The 22,544-nt window shown below is 46.2% G+C and overlaps 1 protein-coding gene across 2 annotated transcripts in view; it reads left to right on the top strand.

Moving 5' to 3' along the window:
• pax2a (paired box 2a) overlaps positions 1-22,544 on the top strand; it is a gene marked incomplete at both ends in the record, with an annotated part of 40,737 nt that overhangs the window by 16,582 nt on the left and 1,611 nt on the right. For both annotated transcript variants that reach the window (XM_084076479.1, XM_084076478.1), the window contains 3 exons: positions 6,380-6,555; positions 10,631-10,751; positions 20,563-20,664. In XM_084076479.1, the coding sequence (XP_083932605.1) occupies positions 6,380-6,555; positions 10,631-10,751; positions 20,563-20,664 (399 nt within the window). The remainder of the gene's footprint in view (positions 1-6,379; positions 6,556-10,630; positions 10,752-20,562; positions 20,665-22,544) is intronic.

Genomic DNA, 22,544 nt, shown 5'->3' with positions numbered 1-22,544 from the left:
GTCCGTGGCCTAATGCATATCATATATCATATCATATATATAGTGGGGGTCCTTGAAATTGAAAAGGTTGAAAACCAGTATCTGTGTATACTGCTGCCCCCATCCTTGTTCAACAGTTCGAGACAGAAATGAGCACTGTAGCTGTTGTGTGATTTGTTCACATTTGATATTTGGCCTTCTTCTGAGGTCGTCTGGTACGCGTGTCCCCATTGAGGGGGACTTTAAATCAGCTATAGCGCATGGATTTTAACCTGCGCCTATACGCCGGTTGACCAGTCAAGCTAGTCGGCGACAATGAGTCAATAGAAGATCACTTTTTAGAAAATAAATGCATCCAGAGCGCGGCAAGAAAGTAAATGGAATCATGAGCGACGCGATGCGGCTCTGATGGGGTCTGTGTGAGAGAGAAAAGCCCGGGTTTGAGCGGGGCCACGGAGCGGAACATAGAGACGAGGCGCTGTTAGGGCCTCGGCGGCACGGAGCCACACAAAAGGCTTCACGTTTGTACCTCCTTCTCCTCCTCTTTCTACTCTCGCTCTCTCTCTCTCTCTCAGTCTCTCTGAATCTTGCTCTATCTCTCTCTCTCTCTCCGTCTCTCTGAATCTCTCTGCCTCCGTTTTAGGCAGCTGTAGCTGAGTGGGTAGAGGAAATCAGAAATCAGGTAGCTGGTTCGACCCCCGGCTCGCCCAGTATAACGTATTGAAGTGTCCCTGAGCAAGCCGTGCAAACCCCCCCCCCCCGTGTGCACATCATAGCCACCTGAGCAGCCATCTCCTGGGTGAAACTGTAAAAGCAACTCTTCAGGGACGAGGAGGGGCAAAAAAGGCCTGCCTTTTCCTCCGGCATCCCCCCCCCGCCCCCTTCGTACCACTTCCCTCTTTCTGTTAGTTTGTCGCGTTTCTATTCTCACGCTCGCGAAGCAAGCTATAACCGTCTGCATTCGGCGACGACGTCTCCCGGTGACCGGGTGGCGCCGGTTGTAAACAACATACACTGAGAGAATCCGTCGTCTGAGAATGTAAGGAGAGGGAGAATTCACTCACATGAAGAGGAATCATGTCGGAGAAAAGTCAATTATGGTGCGCCCAATGCCGAGAATTAATGGAGCGACGCATTACTCAGCTTGAGAAGGAGGGCGAGATGAGGAGAGAAAGGAGGGATACGTTAATTGCGTTTCCACAAAGAGCCGTCGTCGACCGCACGGGGCGGCGATGCTAAACGACGCGCCGGGCCCGATGGGACAGGGGAGGACACTATAAAACCCTGGTTTAATTCGAGTCCATTCGGTTTCCATTTGCACACCCTCAGACTGAAGAATAAGGAGTAAGATAAGAATAAGGACCATTTCGTTCCATTTGTACACTCTAATAAGGTGAGGAACAAGGAGTATAAGGATAATAAGGAGAAGTCTGGAGCATGCTCAGAGTGAAGAACGGTCAAATGGAAGAGTTTAGCAGATCCAAACAGCATACAGATGGCTGTATAGGCAGTGCAGCCGTGTAATTCTACTCCTACAGTGTAAAACATGGACAGGACACTCTTTTCGAGTTAAATGAACACTCGCGGATTCTTTACTGTGCAGTCATGCACCGACGGATATGCAAATAGCGCCGAGGACTAATACTGTATTACTGTATAGGCTCTATCTACTGTTTCAACGGCATGCAGGGTCTGGAAGTTTACGAGGTTAAAGCAAGGATATAAAATGACAAAGTCCCGTTGCAGGCAGGCAGGCAGGCAGGCAGGCAGGCAGGCAGGCAGGGAGGGCACAGCGGAGATCAAATAACCATCACTATGCCTGCTGACACTCAGTGCTAGCTGCTAAATCCAATTAATAAAGCTCTTAAACACGCCACAACATAACAGGATATTAACAGCCATGGCCACGTTACTGCCTCTCTCTCTCTCTCTCTCTCTCTCTCTCTCTCCCCCTCTCTCCCCTTCCTCCATACCCCCACCCCACCCCCACCTACCCTACCCACCTCTCTCCTTTCCGCTTCAGAGATTTCATAAATATAGCTAGCTTAAAGGGAAGGAGAGCTCACCCGGTGGGTATACCAGTTTGTTTGTGTTCTCGGTTCTTTTTCCTTTTTTTTTCTTTTTCTCCTTCCTTCCTTCCTTTTTTTTTTTTTTTTTTTGTAAAGCTCAACTGCATTTAGAAAGAAAAAAAAAGCATAAACAAATGATTCACAGCGTTTTGTAGATGGCATCGTTTCACCTATCAACGACCACAATGAACCAGTAAATGGCAGTAAACTGGCAGCGGCACTGCAGCCATCAGCGTCTGCACTGAAACTTGAGGGGAATCCCGTCCGTGTCAGTGATTTACGAAGGAGAGAGGAGTCAGTGTGGAGGAATTCATTTGCCTTTCAAACAAGCACCCCCCCCCCCCCTCCTCCTCCTCCCATCTCCCTCTCCGTGGAGTCAGTGATCTTATCACAGGACCAGGGGACATGAAAGAAGGACATTAAAGTGCCACTGTGCCAACAGCACAGGACACAACAATTCCCTTTAGTGACAGAAAAAAAAAGAAGCAGGACGACATGTCGAGCTATCGAAACACTACTACTACTACTGATAGTGAGTCTACGTTCTGTTTCACAGGGGCATTGGTGTGTGTGTGTGTGTGTGTGTGTGTGTGTGTGTGTGTGTGTGTGTGTGTGTGTGTGTGTGTGTGTGTGTGTGTGTGTGTGTGTGTGTGTGTGTGTGTGTGTGTGTGTGTGTGTGTGTCTGTCTGCTACACTTTTGTGTTCAGTGATAATAACACAGGTAGCAGTTTCACCACTGTTTGCTGGGATGATCCCAAGCATGTTTGCCATCCTCTTAAGCATGCCGAGTGTGCACACACACAATAAAAGCCTGAGTGTTAATGTAACTCTGAGAGTGTGTGTAACCAAAAGGACCCATATGGGTCCATTTGGTAACATTTGTACAATCTGAGTTAAATTGAAGGAAAACGTTGCCGATTTCCAACCTAAATCCTATTTTCTGATGTGAGCCGATCAATCCGATCAGTGTGGCGAAAGATACAAGCTTGACATCATCGTTTCGTGACGTCAACATTTCACTGATAAACGCACATTAGACATATCTTTCACCACACTACGTTAATGATCTTCTCACAACAGAACTATGCGATTTAGGTTGAGAATCGGCAGAGTTTTCCTTTGATTTCATTCTGCGAGAGTGTACAAAGTCAGAGTCAAATTAACATGAACGACTGCACGGCGCATTAGCATACCTTGTAGCAAGCTCTATGATAGAAACTGGTCCCAGAGGTGAAGCGGTATCAGTGTTGTCATGATGCAACGGTGAGGTGATCAAAAGGCTATCTGCTTACAACGCGGCTGCATTCCTCTAAAGGACGAGGTGTGAAGATGAGTGGAGAGAACAGGCTTAGTGTTTTTCTTTTAGTGGGTCCGATCTGATTGAGAGCTCCAGTCGCTTTTGACGTAGCAGCGCGAACCCGGCGGAACACAGTCACCCACTGATAACGGGACAGATAAGATCACCACTACAGAGAGAGACCCCCGCCGGGTTGAAAAAACAACGGGGGGAAAACACAACGACCCCTTTCCAGTCTGCCTAGTGTATTTATCTACTGTCGTCCACGTTAGATACGTGTCGAAACCGTCACCCCCACTAAAAAAAACAGTGAAATGAGCACTGTGATTTATTATTATTTCTTTAGGAGGCATTTGATGCTAATTTTTACGTAAGGGGGGGAAGGTTGGTCTAATTGTGTTAGGGGTGCTCTCTCTCTCTCTCTCTCTATTTCTGTCTGTGTGTGTGTGTGTGTGTGTGTGTGTGTGTGTGTGTGTGTGTGTGCGCGCGCGGGCGTACGTGCATGTGTGTGTGTGCACACGCGTGTGTGTGCGTGTAGTGAATGACAAGTGCCCGCTATTGATCGCCACGTGCCTCTCTTCTCAGTCCAGCTGATAGAAGGTAATTAATGACTCCATTTTCCTCTGTACCAAAGACAAAACAATTGAGTTTCATACAGCAACACCCCCCCCCCCCCCCCCCCCACACACACACACACACACAGCAGTGTGAAAGACCCCCACCCCCCTACCCCACCCCCAAGGGAGCTGTCCAAAATAAATGCCTGAACTAAAATATGCAGTCAGGTTCAGTTGATAGTAGGACAAAAACCCGGGCGCGGGGCAGCAGAAGGAGAAACGGATTCCTCCACTAACGCCACACACCGCTAAAGTCAATACAGTTGTGCAACGAAACACACACACACGCGCTCAAGCACACACACACACAAGCACACACACACACACACACACCCTCACACCCAATTTCAGCCCCCCCCCCTATTCCGCTGCGTCCATAGATCTATTTCGCGCGGTGCGAGTCGGGTTCATCCTCTGGCCTCATGCCGTTGAAAAAAGGTCAAGCAGTCGAGCAGAATGGCAATAACGCCCCTGAAATGGTACCATCAGTGGGAACATGATTGATCAATTGAATTCCATAGCGCCAGAAAAATGTGGGATTAAGTAGAGTATTATACGCGCAATGAGTTGAGCGCCGCGATGTTCATTCCAAGTTCATTTCGCCTCCCTCCCCTCTTGCCTGCCGGATCAGGCAATCAATAGCAGCCTTGCATATCATATATCACCGCCGGCTCGCCCCGGAGAGAACATAATCTGCTGCAAATTTAGAATGACAGATTTGCACGGGAGCTAAAGCCCTCGTCCGCCCGCCCATCCCGCTCGCCGCGCCCACCCGCCCGCCCGCCCGCCCGCCCGCCGCTGGCTGAGGAAGAGAGGGGAAGGAAGGGGAGGGCGTTTTTTTGTTAGGCCGTCGGCCCATAGTAGGAGTAGTGGAGTAGTGGAGGAGGTTGGCTGTTCGGAGGAATAAAAAAAATACATATGAGAAAAAACACATCGTCCAGCCAGCCATAGTTGGACCTTTTAAAAGCCGAGCATTTTTTCTATTTCGTTATTTATTATTCCCGGCAGTGTTTTAGGGGGTTTGATGATGGCGGTGGCGTTTTTTTTGGGGGACGGATGGACGGGAGGCGAGGCGGCCCCGGCCAGGCAGGTTGATAGGGTCAGGAGGAGATCAGGGGAGGGGAGCACAGAGAAGCCAAGAGGCTCATTTGTTTATATAGAGTGTGACTGAGTGAGGAAATGCATACGCTTGCCCTCGGCGCCCCATCCTCATACGACTCTCCCCCCCCCCCCCCCCGAGTACCTCCCCCCCTAACGCTCCATTCCGCCTTCCAGGAGACAGGCAATATGTGGGGGGAGATGGGAGGGAGGAGAGAGAGACAGAGAGACAGAGAGAGAGAGAGAGAGAGAGGAGGAAGGGGAGGGGGGGTCAATATGTTCAGGAGGAAATAGTACGGTTAAATAATGGCCCTCCATTTCCCACTGGCAGAATGAGGGGCTCTGTATGTAATCGCAATGCCTGCTTCCTCTCCTTCTGAAACACACTATCTACAGTATATTATGCTATATATTTGCTCTGACGGTAATCCATCAATTACCATACAACCTATCACATGATGACCGCGCTGATGGCGGCCATGAGGGGGCGAGGTAGGGGAGGGGGGACGTAGATAGCTGTCACCTCGCTGTATGTGTGTGTGTGTGTGTGTGTGTGTGTGTGTGTGTGTGTGTGTGTGTGTGTGTGTGTGTGTGTATTACTACATATGTGAGCGCCAAACGTCCCTATAAAGTATAGTAGAATTTGTGTAGACAATATGTTCAGAGTTAGGCTTACAATTTGAAAAAAGATTGGGTTAGTGCTAGGATTTAGCATTTAGAAGGTTCAGAGGTCATGCCGGATTTATACTTGGTTGCATGGCCGGCGTCGCACACTGAAAACCGCAGAGCTTCAAGCTCACAACGTTGTGAGCTTGAAGGACTTCTATTTTCGGGGACCGGTTTTCGGGGTTGACTGTCGCGCAACTTTAGTATAGAAAGGGGCTTTTAGGGTTAGGGTTATACAATTGACGTCCTAAAATGACTCCTCACCAAGTATATACCAACGTGTGTGTGTGTGGGTGTGCGTGTGGCCTGTATTTGTGTGTGTGTGTGTGTGTGCGTTTGTCAGAGAGAGAGAGAGAGAGAGAGCGAAAGAGAAAGTGTAGAAAGAATGACAAAGAGGACTTGTGCACGTGTCTTACCATTTGAACTTGCGAAATGGTACATTCTGCACAATGAGTATACTTTTACTTTTGGTACTTTCAGTACATTTTGATACCGATACTTTTGTACTTTTACTCAAGTCATTCACTTGTAACAGAGTATATTTCTACATTGCAGGATTGATACTTTTTTTTTACTAGTAAAACATCTGAGTACTTTTCCCACCACTGCACCTGACTGACCACCACGTCTCCCCCCTCCTCCTCCTCCTCTAGATGGCTCTGACGGCTCGGGTCCCGGCAGTGACTCCCAGGGCAGCGTGGAGAGCTTAAGGAAGCACCTCCGGGCCGACGCCTTCACCCAGCAGCAGCTGGAAGCTCTGGACCGCGTGTTCGAGCGGCCCTCCTACCCCGACGTCTTCCCCAGCTCCGAGCACATCAAACCCGAGCAGGTCAGTGTCACACGAACCCCACTGGTCTGGTGGAAACGGGCGAGAGAGGTGTGGCGATACGGACACAATCAGATATCACCTTTGAACCCAATGGACGAGTTAACTTGTCGAATTCTGCCAGAGCCCACACTGCCAACGACGAGTTTGGACGAGTTAAAAAAAAAAAAAAAAAAAAAAAAAATATATATATATATATATATATATATATATATATATATATATATATATATATATATATATATATATATATATATATATATATATCTTTTGTTGTTTTTTAGTTTTTTTCTCACAGAACCAGGAGATAACGTGATCCAAAGAGTTACTGCTCCATTCACTTCCTGGTTAACGTATTACTTAAAAATCCTGTATCTCGGCTCCTGTGTGTTTTTTTTCCCGAAACATGCTATTTTTAACGGCGTATAACAAGCGAACCACAAAATCGTATCGTGACAGTACGTCAAAAAGCGACAAGAAACGGCAGAAAAAAGCCAACCTACAAGCTCACGACGACGCATTGTGAGCTATTTTTGAACATTTGGGCAATTTTGGTTAAGTGATTAAAAGCAGGAAAGGACAACACTTATGCCATATCACAGTGTTACGATATCCGAAATCCCAGACGATATCTTGTCTCATATCACGATATCGATAATAATATCGATATATTGCCCGGCCCTATGGCGACGAGGGTGGTCTCAACTACAGCCATACCCATGCCAGAATTTGGAATGCGATGCCAATCACGATTTTGGAGAGTCCTCAACCACGATCACCGATTTTGACCGATATTAATGTACATTTTGTCAACAATTTTCATCAATTTGGAAAAACTTTTGATTTTGATTATGCTTAAAAAAATCTATTTGAGAACATTTAAGTAGAATTTAAACACTTAAGCCCTATTCCCCCCAAAAAACAAAAAAATAGTCAATCGCGTTGTGAGCTTGTAGATCTGCTATTTTTGAATACGTTTGAAAACTATCAAACATTTTTCACCAAGAATGACATCCCCAAAGTATAGGCCATTGGTCGGGCTCTTGTCTCAACAACAACATTACGTATATTTCCACACCTCAGATGTTCTACGTATGTTCTCCTCTCCCTCAGTCCGCCCTTGGGTTACACCACGCCCACAGTGAAATAACACAGATTGATTTATTCAATTTCTGCCGAGAAGTGGTTGGCACACGACAAAAAAAGAAAAGAAAAAGAAAAAAAAAGAGCACCGTATAGCTTCTTAGTCAAAGCAAGCGAGCCTATTACAGCGGATAACCTTTATTTACATTCATTAGACTGTTAAACAACAAGAGACTATTAATTCCTCCCTTGAAACTTGGTGCGGGTGCCCATGCAGCTTTCGCCACGCGGCCTAATTGAGTTCATTTTCATCTCTAGTGCGATCGCGGCGAATTACAGCGGCGATAAATCAGGGGGACAGCCCCCTCAGCCTGTTATACAGACCCTAATGCAGCTAATTACCAAACTGATTTCTACGGCAAGATCAATACCAAAACGAATTGGAAATGACTTGTAATCACAAAGAGTGGAGGAGAAGGTATAAAAAAAAAGCCAGAGTAAGGCGGGGGGAGGAGGTGGGGAGAAAAACGACGTCGGAATGGTCGAGAAAAATCTGTTTTAATTTAATGTAATATTAATCAGAGTGTTTTCCACTCTTTCCAGGGGAGCTCCTTTTCTCCCTATTTCCAACCCCCCCCCTTTTTTTTTACTGGTGAAAAGGTGGACTATTAGGCTATTAGGGGCTTGTCTGGTGTCTGCGTCAGGGCATTAAAAAGCCATTTTGGAGAGGCCAGGCTGAATAGGCCTCATCCCTCCCACACTTCTGGCTGCCATGTGGCGGGGTCATTCAGGGCCCTGCTGCGCTGGCCGCCCCGGCCCAGCCTCCTACCGCCCCAAAAACCCTGCCCAGCGCGGGCCCTGCCCACAAGCCCATCTGCATGACAAAATGCCTCTTGTGCCGCGGAGGCCCAGCGGAATAGAGAGGAACATCCAGCCTAGTGCCAGTGAACAGTTGTAAGCAGACAATTAGAGTTTATCTGGGATAGAGGCAGACAAGACCGGGGTCATCGGCTCTCGCCCCACTGGGACCCGACACTCCCATTGAGGCAAACAGATGCACGCGCGCGCGCGAGCACACACATACACACACACAGACACACAGACAGACACCGGTACAAAACAGACACCGACACACTCTGACACACACCCACAGACACACTCTCCAACAGAGCGCAGGGTCAGGAAGTCTCATCTCATTAACAAACAGGATCCATCACATCTGTTTGTAGAGTCTTATCCTGGGATTTAAGAGACAACAAGGGCCGGTTGGCGCTTCGGTCTAAAGTAAACTCCACCGGCGTACTGTCGTACCACAGACACACGCATTCCTTTAAAGACACCGGGAATGCTTTGATTTGCTGCCACTGACAGATATACCACAGGGTATATATTTTTTTAACATTTACATTTTTTTTTTTTATCACATTTGACTTGCAATAAAACAGAAAATAATAGAAATCATAGTAATAAAGATATCAATGAAAAGAAAAGAAAAAAAAGGAACAAACAATGAAAATCCATTTTAGCGTTTGATTCGTTTGCCGAGTGAGCGCGCGCGCGGGGGGCTAAAAACACAAAGGTAGATTTCTTTTTTTTCTTAGTTTGTACTCCTCTTTAAAATGTGGCCCACATGTCCGTCCTGTAACAAAGCCTTGAATGTTTCCTCCCTTGACTGGTCACAGGGATGACTGCAGCCGAGCACAAAGAGGCAGCTGACACCCCGTCCTTTCACTGCTCGCCCCAATCCCTCTCTCATCCCTCCCTGCCCCTGTGACAAGCCCTAATGCATGCATACATCATAGGCCTTGGTAAAGCACAGAGAGAGAGAGAGAGAGAGAGAGTGAGAGAGGGGGGTCGCAGGATGCATAGGAAATATTCAGGGGAAACACGGTGGAGAGATCACAGCGAGGGTTTCCTTGAGACACATTTCTCGCATTGTCTAGTAAAAAAAAAAAAAAAAAAAAAAGGTAAACCTCGGGAGTCAGGACATCGTGTCTGGTCCTTGTTGTAACCCTTGGCGATTGCGAGTGGCTTTGATGTGCATCTCTTCTGAACCGTATCATGAAACAGTATAACATAAAGAAATATCTCTTTTTTTTTTTGGAACAACAAATCCAACCACTTCAAGCCTACGCTAGAGCGTCCACCATTCTGGGCATGTCAGAATAGAATAGGCTGACGTTCAGTGTCACAACAGTAAACAACAACAAAAAATAACACATGTGCATGCACAAGGTTGCAGATTGGGTTCTTTTTTTGGTGAAGAATTAGGTGTAGAGGGAAAATAGCAGGGGACCAAGTATAGACCCCCTGGGGGACTCGGGTCAACTAAGTACTGTGTAGGGTTTAATACATCTTCTAAGGGAGGGGTGGGTTGTACTCGTCATCTCTCTCCATCGTCTCCTTTGAAAAGTATGTCTCTCTCTACGTTATTACCTTATAGACCAGATACGTTTGTAAACAAAACTGTAGAGAGGTATTTCCAGGTAGAATTTCTTTGGATATTTACACAATCTAAAATAAAAGTGTCCAGAACAAATGACGTCTATAGTTCGTCAACCTGTGGATTATTTAAAACAACAATAATACGATAGTCAATAACACTTATCATCATAAGTCCTGTTCTTCCAGAAATAAAGGTTCATGAACAATACTGCTCCAATGCTGCTGCCGTTATCTACCCGGCAACACATGTTTTGGTTGTGTGGTGGTGTCCTGATGATGGGGTCTATAGACCAATTATTTGTTTACTAACATTGAGCCTGGACGCACAGGTGATTGTTTCACGCAATCAATTCCCAACCTGTTTCGGGGTGCACTGGTTTCAGCACACCCCAACCCCCTCTTGTGTGTGTTGGCTAGTGAGACGCGTCCTAACGAGACCTGATATAATGGGTTTCGTTGCGCGCATACTGGCTGCACGCAGCCAGTATGACGTCGTCTGTTAAGGGGTCTATAGACTGAACGGTGGTGTGCGTGTGTTCATCCCCAACAGGCCAACGAGTACTCGCTCCCGTCGCTGAACGTGGGCCACGACGAGGTCAAACCCAGCCTGTCCAGCAGCGCCAGCTCCGACCTGGCAGCCAGCGTCTCCCAGAGCTACTCTGTCGTCACAGGTACGACCACCCCCACCCCCCCCCCCCCAAAACTCCCTCTAGAGACCAAGAATATCAAGGGGACAAGTTCATTGAACCACTTTAACCCATTCCCATCCGGGAACGCATCTGTGTCATTTTAAGATTTCTTTGGCTATTCAGAAATAGCAGATATACAAGCTCATATAGCCCGGCACCGAGTGCCACGCTTTGAGCTTGTAGATCTGCTATTTTTGAAAAAAATCGTGAGAATTTTTGCAAATCTTTGAATATATATTTCTTAAAGCGAACATTAGTAAAATATTGAACCCCAAAAGCAAAGACTTTGAGTTACAAATGTTAGCTTTAATTCAAAGATTTGCACAAATCTTTACGATTTTTCAAAAATAGCAGATCTACAAGCTCATAGTGCAGCGCTATGAGCTTGTATATCTGCTATTTTTGAATAGCCAAGAATAGCCGTTCCCGGTCTTAATGGGTTAACTCTACCATCAAATAAACATTTTCAATTCTTTTTTTTTCCTTTTCTTCAAAGATAGAGGAAATAGCAGATCTATAAGCTCATTTTTATAGATCTGCTATTTTCACAATTACTCATACAATGAAGTACAGTATATACGGTTCCAGTGGACCCTATTTTGGTGCACAGCTGTCGTACTAAACATGCACCCCAACAATTCAGTTTTGGCTGCATTCAATCAAACATCTTTCTCCATATGATTAACACACCACACATTTTCCCTAAACGATGCAAACACTCATCTCCTTGCTTAAGGGTAGGACTATAACCAGATGACCTCTAGTGGAAGATATCTAGTTACCCAGTCATTGACTTTGGAGGCTTTATTGTGTGGGAAACGGCGTCTCTCTTATTTTGATAGAATGTCACGTCTTGATAACAACGATACATGTTGACGGCTACAGAATAATATCCCATGCATATTTCCCGGCGATATCAAACGCCGGAAATCCCTTATCAGGAAATGAAAAGCTGGTGGTTTTGAAGCCCTCTGTCTGTGTGTGTGTGTGTGTGTGTGTGTGTGTTTATTTGTGAGAGAGAGAGAGAGAGAGAGAGAGATAGAGAGAGAGAGAGAGAAAGTGGTGGTGGTGGTGGTGGTGATGGATCATGTGGACCCATTAAATCCTGCGGGCCTTTCACACACTAGCTCCTAACTGGCTAGTGCGTTAGCCTGAATTGGCTCGCTAACAGATTGACTGGAATCACTTCTCGTAAGAGACAGCTGCTGTTCGCGCCCGCGACACGATGTTGTCATCAAAGGCTATGATAGGCTGTTGATTGACAGCGGCTGGAATAGTTCAGTGACTGGCTGTGCCTGGCCCACTGTGTCTCATGCGGCAGAGAGAGAGAGAGAGAGAGAGAGAGAGAGAGAGAGAGAGAGAGAGAGAGAGAGAGAGAGAGAGACAGACGGTGGCGAGAGTGACTCTGAAATTAGATTTTTTTCCCTTCTTCTTTTCACGGTATGAAATGGTTGCTGTTTTCAAAGGTGAGGCTCCCATTGAGAGTTTTGTGCAAAGCTGCAGGTAATGACAGGTGCAGCGATATTGAATATCCTGTAGTATTAACTGTCTGTATCGTATAACCCGCCGTGCGAGCCCGCCGTGCGTTGCATCGGACGGGCTTCCTTTGCTGTGCTGTCTGGGAGTTTGATGGGTCGAGCTGGTTAATTGAAATATTGTTTCATTGTGGCCGGCCCCGGCTCTTTCCCAGGAGAGGGCTAGGTTTACTGATAGCCACATTGGCTGGAGACTAATATGGCAGCCTTTTAATAAAAGTCCCATAATTATGCAGTGGCCATCAAAGTCAATGAGTCCACTGTGTGTGTGTGTGTGTGTGTGTGTGTGTGTGTGTGTGTGTGTGTGTGTGTGTGTGTGTGTGAGAGAGTGTGTGTGTGGGTGTGTGTGTGTGTGTGTGCGCGCGCGCGCACGCGTGCGTGCGTGTTGTTGGGAGTAAAGAGGAGGACAACATGATTGAAAACTGCAGTGGCCCTTCTCAAATGATCCCCAGGCCAGCCCTGGACTCAAGCACTGTGTTATGGGAAAAGAAAGACCCCCTCTTTTCTCCCTCCTGGATATGTGGGAGGTAAGACGTGGCCCAGAAAGTTGGGCCCCCAGGAGAAGAAAGGTGTGTTTTTGTCCTTTCTGCCGGGCCCCTCCTATGAAAGCGGTCTCGCTCTGGGGAGCACACTCATAGCAGGTGGCCTCCGAGCCACCTGGGCCCCCCCGGGGGCCTCCTATAGGGATACATGCGAGGGTCACAAATTGCATAATAAGGAAGTAAATTAAGAAAACTTTCTTAAAGAGGAATCTTAACACTATTTTTGTTTGTTTGTTTTTTTCTGGCAGATTCAACTGCAGTAGAATTGCTCCCGCCTAATTAAATTCAGAAGGTTTACAATTTATACACTCAGCTTTTAGTATCCCCCACACCACTAATATGCAAAGACTTGCAAAGCATTTGATTGGATGTAGGTTGTTACTGCATAATATTATGCTTTATTGCCATTTGATAAACCCTGTAAATAGGAATGTATGCCAAGTAGCGAAAAAAAACCCAACAACAACATCTAAATTATCATCCTCACTTAGGCTGGCATCCAATTCCCGACAAATGACGCCCTTACGTTGGATAGAGCTATGAGATTATTATATCCGCTCTTTAAATGTTTTCTGCTCCCAATTAAAATTCATGCCGTTATTGATCTTGTTGATTTTTATGTCCTGAAATTTGCATAATCTATTAAAGATGAATGATTAATGAAGTACACAGTGGGAGCTGCGTTTGGTGTTGGGGGGAGGTCTGTGTTTATCTGATTGTACAACAGAGAGGGGCTACCTGGGAAGTAGGAGGACGGCAGCCAAATTAGGGTGGGATTTAGGGCATTGTAAGTTGTAACGCATCACTGCACTCCACTAGGAAGTGTCTTCTGCAAACCACTTCCTCTCCAGCACAATGAGTGTATAGGCTACTTCTAGATATCTTTGGAAACAGCAAAATGCCAGAGTAATGAAAAACAAAATGACCTCATTTGTTGTTACTTATTTGAAAAGGAACATGGTTATCTTATATTCAAGTTACTGCAGCTGTGTAATTGATAGAAAATAAGTACTTTTTGGGTGAGCTATTCCTTTAAGCCCTATAGACTTCGTTTGCAGGATGAATAGCAGGAGATAGCTGATCTACAAGCTCATTTTGGAAATACGCTTGTGCTTGGAGATCTGCTTGGAGAAATGGAGAAATCATTTCAAACTTGAGAAAGTGTGCCCAAAACAAATGTGGTTAAAGATGATATCGTACATAGCAGAGCGTTGATGAAAAATGTGTCATTTTCATGCTATCAAAACCATGGATGAACACAGTTTTAACCGCTGGTCCAAAACAACGCCTAGCTGACGCTGGGCCAGCATTTGTGCATCTTTTTGGTTCTGTATCAGTGATGCTGCCTGAGAGAAACAAGCCACGACGGTTAATAATAGACTGCACACCCTTGTCACAGATTACCATGACACACTCTGACGCAAGCATAATATATTCCTCCAAGTTAAGTTCAGAGCCAGTGCAGCCTGGGCCCCCATACACACTATTAAACTGCATCTGTGTGTGTGTGTGTGTGTGTGTGTGTGTGTGTGTGTGTGTGTGTGTGTGTGTGTGTGTGTGTGTGTGTGTGTGTGTGTGGTGGTGGGGGGGACGGTTGTAAATGAGCACCCTTCTGTCATGAGAGAAACCTTAGCAGGTGTGTATCCCACTTGTTTTAGTCAGCAACATCTGGAATGTCAGCAACCTTACGCTTACTTTACAGTATCTCCCTGTATTGCTTTATCTTCGTCTCCTGCCTTCCCCCTCCCTCCATATCTCGCTCTCGCTCTCTCTCTCTCTCTCTCTCTCTCTCTCTCTCTCTCTGCATGAAAACTAAAACTAAAGTAATGGTCTAGGTAAAGCAGTTTCTGTTTCACATTACTGTACTATATTGTACTGTACTGTGCTGTGCTGTACTGGAGCCAGAGAGTATGCAGCCAGGCTGGCAGTGCCAGCTATTGTCCGGTGGTGGGTGGCAAACGAAAACCAGACACCTAAATACTGCGTGGCGTTTGGTTTTGTGTCCTGGTGACAAATGGTTCGTCTCAGCTCAGTAGAACCAGCCAGCAGCCTGGAAATTAACGTTTATATAACCCCCCCCTCCCAGTCGCCATCAGTAGCACACTAACCTTTGAACACACATTTGATAATGAATGACTTCATAGCCCATGGACGGACGGGGGAATTCAACTCATTTCGGCCCCTGCGAGTGTGAACATTCTTTACTTACTCTTAATTGGATGGAGTGGTCGGCAATCGTTTTGTGTGTGTGTGTGTGTGCGCGCGCGTGCGTGCGTGTGTGCGTGCGTGGTGTTGATGATAAATCACCACCTCTAGAATGTTGGAGATTGAGGTCAGAGATTTTAGCGGCTGTTATTGTTGCCAGCGTTGAAGGTGTCTGTGTGTCAAGGTAAATGTAACATTCTAATTCTCCGCAGACTCCTCTCTGGATGACTTTGCTCTGTCTGCATAGGATGGAAGGTTAGGCTCGCAGTCATTTGGAACGTGGAAATAAAGATTCTTCAAAACCGCTTAAGAGCTATTTCATACTTCTTCTTACGACGGTGTCGCAATAATAGCCACAAGAACAGCGGATTTACAAGCTCTGTGAGCTTGAACGTCGTAGATCTATTTTTTTAAAAGTTTTGACTGATTGAAAAGCACGCTTAGAAACAATAACAGAAGAGCTGTTAACGGAGGGAGTCCTCCACACTGAACTTTCTCCGCGTTTGTTTGAGAGTTCAGAACTACAGCGTGAGGAAGGCTTCACTCTGAGAAGGCGGTGGTACTGCAGCTATATCTCCGGACACGTCATTTAAAAGCACTGTTGCGGGTTCTTCTCTACGGTCCATTTCTATGCTTGATGGGATCTGAGGGCTGCTGGTATATCAGCAGTGGAGGGAGAGGAGGAGACAGGATGCTGGAGAACTCTATAGCGTCCGTCTCCGCTATCTCTCGGAGAAAGCAAAGCGTTTGGCGGTGGAAAGAGCGCAGTCCCCGAGGAGCCCCGAGTTTATCTTTCATCTCCATCATCAGGAGCCCTGTGATTTGACAGCCTCCGTGCTACCCTGGGCTCCTGCCTCGTCTCCAGGACAATAAGCAACAGCACGTCTGATTAGTTTCAGAGTTCAGTGGTCTTGAACGCCCCGCGTTTGCGTCGGTTGTTGTTGCCTCCGTAACCTCCTGTCTGTTTGACAATGGTTGCTCAGGCACTGTGAAAGCACGAGGCTTTGCGAGGAGCATATACTGACTCCAGGCACAGACGTCTGGCATCATACACCGGGGGGGCCTTATCCTAAAAGTTTCTGCTTTGGATCGTGAAAGGCTTTGTACGTTCAGCGCTTACGTTTAAAGCAATGTATGTGGTCTCCTGTGCGACGAGGGTAGATGTGTCAATTAAGAGATGTTTTTATTTAAATCTACAGCTGTCACAGAGAGAGAGAGAGAGAGAGAGAGAGAAAGGGTGGGGAGAATATTTCTATGGGAAAGGGGTCAGTTAAGTTGCTCGATTGCCTGGCATTAGGTTCACAGGGATGACAGGATTGCAACCCCCCCCCCCCCTCCTCCTCCTCCTCCATAGAACAGCCTTTATCTTAATGAGGAATCTCGACACACAGTCCTGTTGTAAAACAACAATGGCGGGGGACGCAACTAATGAGGCTATCATAGTGTCGGGAAAGAGGCATCTCTCCCCGCAGGCCCTGGCGTTCAGAGCAGCCTCCACAGGCAGACGTGGCGAGGGCCAGAGACAGAGCTCACATTGATTGCTTTAGGTTTCACCGGCAAAAAAAAAAAAAAAGGAAGAAAAAACGGTGAGAGAAAAGATGCCAAGACTCATGAGCCAAATTAGATCAAGGTCTGAGTTTTGAAGCGATCCAGCGGGTCCGGCTGCTCGCTTGTTTGTGTGTGATTTTGTTGAGGGAATACCGCCGCGAGATTATTAGTGTTTGTTTTCACAAAACCTCTGGGAAATCTTTTGCGCATTTGAGCTTGATTGATCGGGCGCAATTTGTTTTTGTTTTTTTGTAGCATTTCACTGGTGTATGTTTCCATTTAGTTGAATGAATTACCGTTGAGTGCTCATGAGATTATTATTATTAGTTATGCGAATGAGCAAAGGAACTGTTTAAGGCTTCCTATCTGTTTAGGGTTTCTATGAACGATGTTAAAGTCATATCGCAGTCAAAGACAAGAAATCCCTGTAAGAAATGGAGTTTGTGTTAAGGGTGAATTACATCAGGAACATAAATAACCTCAGGAACAAATAGTTTATCCACTTTAAAGTAAAAACTACATACTGTGTACACTCCCTGAGTTCCCCATCCTTCAATATATGTGGACTTATAGCCCCAAAGGTAACCTTTTAGTGTAGCTGTGCTCATACAATACAGTACCACAAATCGGCAATGGGAGTGTTGTGTCCTGTCTCAGTATTTTTATTGCTGTGTTGTGTTAGAGCCCGGCCAAGTAGCTGACACATCGCTACCCTGCTGCCTTCACCTCCGTTTGCTGTATTTTGGGTTCTTACTGTCCTGTTGACTTGTTTGTTCACTACAAAAAAAAACACACATCCATCCAACCTCTGTTTTTCTGTCTGAGTGTGAGTGAGTGAGTGAGTGAGTGAGTGAGTGAGCGAGCGAGGGAATGAGTGAGTGAGTGAGTGAGTGAGTGAGTGAGTGAGTGAGTGAGTGAGTGAGCGAGCGAGCGAGCGAGGGAATGAGTGAGTGAGTGAGTGAGTGAGCGAGCGAGCGAGGGAATGACTGAGTGAGTGAGTGAGTGAGTGAGTGAGTGAGCGAGCGAGTGAGCGAGTGAGTGAGTGAGTGAGTGATCCAGTCAGTGAGTCAGTCAGTCAACATGAATGCAAAGGGGGTCACACTTCTTTCTACATTACATTTTGTTTTGCTCTCTCTTCCACCTGGCAGACCACCACCACCACCATCCATCCCACCTGTCCTCCATGTGTGTAAAGCGAGAGCCCCATGAGGCGTCCTTTGCCCCCTTCACCCCCTCCTCCTCCTCTCTGGGGGACTGTGCTCTAGCTGACATCTTGCCCCACCACCAGTCCGGCCTTTCAGTAGACGCCTGTACTCCCAGCTACCCTGTGCATGCCCACCATGGCCCCCGCTACCGCCAGTATGCCGGCCAGCCCTTTATAGCAGGTACAGAAGGCCCACCCCCGCCCCCCGACCGTTGACTATAGACTCGAATCACAGCTCAGTCATTCTATTTATTCTATCTCTATGAATTTGTCTCCGTCGGGCGGAAACCTCCAAAACTGTTACTTTCCAGTGACTCAAATAAAAAAATTGCAAGAGGAGCAGATCTACAAGCTCAAAACCGCTTTTCGAGCTTGTGGACCTCCTACTTTTGATGAGTGTGTGTGACGCTGTAGTATGATCAAGTAGGGTGTTAATTTACGAAAAAAAACACAAAAAGTACAAATATGGACATAAAAGGTTTCTGCCCGACAGCAACGAATGATTACTTCCTCTTTCATTTCTCTTTCAAATAATTTATTCCATGCTGGGGGGAGGGGCGGGAGGGGTCATTTCCTTGTTTATATCGGATCAAAGCGGGCCGGCTCTTCTGTGGTAAAGAAAAGCCGTAAAATCCCGTCATGGTTTGCCCTGTACTGTTATGTACACCGGTGCACAGCTGACGGCTTGCTCCTCATTAATGGCGACTTCTCTCTCTCTCTCTCTGTCTCTCTCTGTCTCTCTCTCTCTCTCCCCCCTTTCTTTCCGCTGCGCTTTTTCTCCAACGCTGACCCTCTGCTTGGCCTTTTTTTAAACTAACAATGGCGTCCGGGCCTCTCCAGCCTCGTGATGGAGCCCAGGTCCTGGGGGCCAGAGAGGAGGCCAAGAGAGGGTTGGAGGCACATACTAGGCCTGTGGTTGGGTGTTTGAGGGCTGTGTTGTGTTGTGTGTTGTACTGCTCTGTTCTGTCCGACGTAACCCCTTGATCCAGCCAGGCCCGATGCCGTCACTATCAATTATACCGCTGAATGATGAACTCTGTGCATGGGCTCTCACTGCTCTGCTGCTCTGTGGCTGTCAGCCTCATCACTGGCTGATTCAGGACATCCATAGAACTGGTTGGATTTAACTTATGAACTGTTAACTTATGAGTTGTTGACGCGCATCTGTGTGTGTGTGTGTGTGTGTGTTTGCTGGAGATTGGGTCATGTTTATGGTTTTAACCTTTACATTGCACTATAATGATACCACAGTGTGTTCTATCTAGGGTTCGTATACTAGCAGACTGGCCACAAATTCGTAGCATAAAGTTACGAAAGACTTTCGTCAACTCATCGCATAGTTCTGGAATGTTTTGCACATCCAAGGTTTAGTTTAACTTCGATACGTTTTCCGTTGAAGTCCAGATGAAAGGCCAGGTTGTCTGACAGGAAATGGATTTGAATGTTGAATTTGAAATGGGTTGGTTCAAGCCTATGTACTGTAAGCATACATATTTTGATGTACAGGAAGAAAACATTATTGTGTATTATAAGATTATAAAGAAATTGATTTTTTTTGGTGCCATATATTGTTAAGTAGGTAAACATTGTGATCAGGGATGTGATCTAAAATGGTGAAAATGGCATTTTGCATCTCATCTCAACTTTAAGGTTAGGCACTGTAGGTTTGGTTACGGTTATGGTTTGGTTTAAGATGAACATAATGTCAAAACACTGTCGGTTTGACTTCACATGGTCCACATTTGATCATTCAATATTCTATACTTATCATACTTGAATAACTATATCTGCAGTGAGATCAGGCTGTGTAACTGTGTCAGACATGAAGTGCTACAGTGTTAGCTTGTCTTCTCTACTCCTGCTATTCACTGCAGTTATTACCTCTAACATTTTTGATATAATGTTATGAACAATCTCATGATGGAATGTTAAAGCAAAGATGTTTCATGTTTTCCTGCTGAACATTCACGAAGTATGATAGCAAATGACAGCCTTTTGTTAAGACGGGACAGAGTCAACCAAAGCATTCCTTAAGCCTGATTTATATTGTGTCATACAATGGTGTCGCTTGCTGTAAATAGCTGATCCGCGAGCTTGCAACGCATTACGCATCGCAATGCACATGTGAGCTTGCAGATCTGCTATATTTCCGCGCACATTAGTTGATGCTGGGGGGGGTTTTCCCAAGTTTATTTCATGCATCATAAAGCCAGGGTGTAAACGACTAACTGCTTTCACTTTTAACCCTTTCAAAGATGACTGTTTGCATCATGGGGCTCATGGGAAAACAAGCGAACGTTTGCTACGATGCACGTTGCTGACACTGCAGTGTTTTAAAGTTGCAATCCATAACATTTATGTCGGCGATTCCCAACTTGTGGTCCGGGGCCCACTGGTGGTTCGTGAGGATATCGCAAGTGGGCCCCCAGATAACCAAGATTTTTAATAATATAATATTGATATAAAAATAATTAATGTAAAAGGTAATCAAAGATTTTCAAGTGGGTCCTGATCCAGAAAAGGTTGGGAACCAGTGATTTATGTGATGTCCCGGTATTCCAAACCCAGGAAGATGACAATTCTACCGAGGGAATAAGCCTCGCGGCCCACTTTGCAAATAAATGTAGTGGAGTAAAAGTACAATATTTGGAACCGAGATGTTCCAGTTTTGGTACAGTACTTGAGTAAATGTGCTTAGTTACTTTCCACCACTGGTAACAGAACACCTTTGTAACAGTTTCCCACCTTGGTGCTTTCAGGTCGAGACATGGCCAGTACGACCCTACCCGGCTACCCTCCTCATGTGCCCCCCACAGGACAGGGCAGCTACCCCACCTCCACCCTCGCTGGCATGGTTCCTGGTAAGTGACATTACTGCTTTTTCTTTTTACGATGCACTTCATTTTAGTTTAGCTCATTATGTTTTCAGTGGGTAAAGTCCCTTCCAATTGATCATATTAAAAAAAAGAAATACCTGCAGCCGATTGCACGCAACTGCCATTATGAACTAGACGTGGAAACCTTGAATGCATTTTTAAGAGAAATCTCAACTTGAAGATGCTTTTTGCAACCAACCGGCCACTGAGGTCATTCAAAGTCAAACAGGAACTAACCTAAAAGAGGTGCTTTTCTAGGACGCCGTAAAGCTTGTTATAGCTTCGTTAAGAGTGCGGTTAGCGGGTGGTTAGCAAAAATGCATATGTAACCCTTACATATGCATTATTACAGCATTCTTATGGTACAGTACGCATGATGCATTCATGCTATTGTTTACACACACACACACACACACACACACACACACCAACAACAATAAATGCTGACTATTGACCCAGGGGGAGGGTGAAAGAACAAACCTTTCTAAAGCTTGGCTCGTGCCTCTGACCCCCCCCCCCCCCGAAGGGACTTGGAAGTATAAAGCTTGTTATAGCTTTGTTAGAGTGCGGTTAGCGTGTGGTTAGCATCTGCGGACGGGGGACATTAGACGGGCTCGATAGGCGATCACCACAATCAGTGGCCATGAGATAGGACAGTTCCTCTCAGTTCCACTCCAGCTCCCCGCGCTCATTACCCTCGCCGTGTCCACGTGGCGCCTGCTCTCGGCGGAACCCGTCGATAAACACTGCTCTTCCCCTCGCCTCCCCGGACACCCAGGGCTGCCGAGCGTATCTCTTTCCCCTCTACTTAACCTGCAGTTCAGGTTCACAGCAAACAGTTAAGGGTCAAAACACAGCCGGCGTGGAGGGCCTGTAAATATTTAAATCACTATCTCTCTCAGGGATGAGTCTCGGGTTACACAGGACCAGCCGGGGTGGATGCTATAGCTGCCAGTCTGTGTTTAGAGGCCGTCTGCGGCAAACAAGAAAACATACACAGTCACTTCACTCACTGACTCACTCGCTCACACACACCGCGGAGCAGGATCCGTTCACCTGTAATCAAAGCAGACGTGTGGTGTTTACAGCAGTGGCTCTCAAAACATCAAGGACCCATACATTTAAATGTATTAGGCCCACGGAACCCCCATCTGAAGGGATTTTGTGCCAGGGACCGCCACAAGAGAAGACTTGTCTCAAAATTATTCAAAATGTGTCAAGATTTTTCAGCTTTTTTTGAAAGGCCAAAAGTATAAAATAAGCTGTTCCTCGTTTTGCTGGGGACCCCCATTTTGTTGGGGACCCGCTGGAACCAAGTCAACACACGGAAACATACAGTAACTTCACTCACTCACATAACGGACCAGGATCGTTCACCTGTAATCAAGGCACATGTGTGACGTTTACAGTCAGGGGCGTTTAACAGCAACAATCTAGTAGAACACACCGGTAAAAGCTGAAATCAAATCACAAACATAATTATATATATATACCGAATAGTACAATGGTTCACAATTTAGTTTTTTTATTTCAAGGATGCCTCTGAGAGTGTTACAGACCTGTAAGGGTCCATTTGGAACCCCCTCAAGGTCCCTGGGCCCCACTTTGAGAACCTCTGATATACAGTAGTGTATATATATATATATATATATATGAATTTTATCATTTGCTACCGGTATTTTGCTATTTTTCCAAACACTCAGAGACTCTCTCTCTCTCACACACACTCACACACACACACACACACACACACACACACACACACACACACACACACACACACACACACACACACACACACACACACACACACACACACACACACACACACACACACACACACACACACACACACACACACACAC

Source organism: Gymnoscopelus microlampas (genome assembly GCF_963454915.1).
Source record: "Gymnoscopelus microlampas genome assembly, chromosome: 13".
NCBI classification, from domain to species: domain Eukaryota; kingdom Metazoa; phylum Chordata; class Actinopteri; order Myctophiformes; family Myctophidae; genus Gymnoscopelus; species Gymnoscopelus microlampas.
The sequence above is the reverse complement of the archived record's forward strand: the minus strand, read 5'-3'. Positions and strand labels throughout refer to the sequence as shown.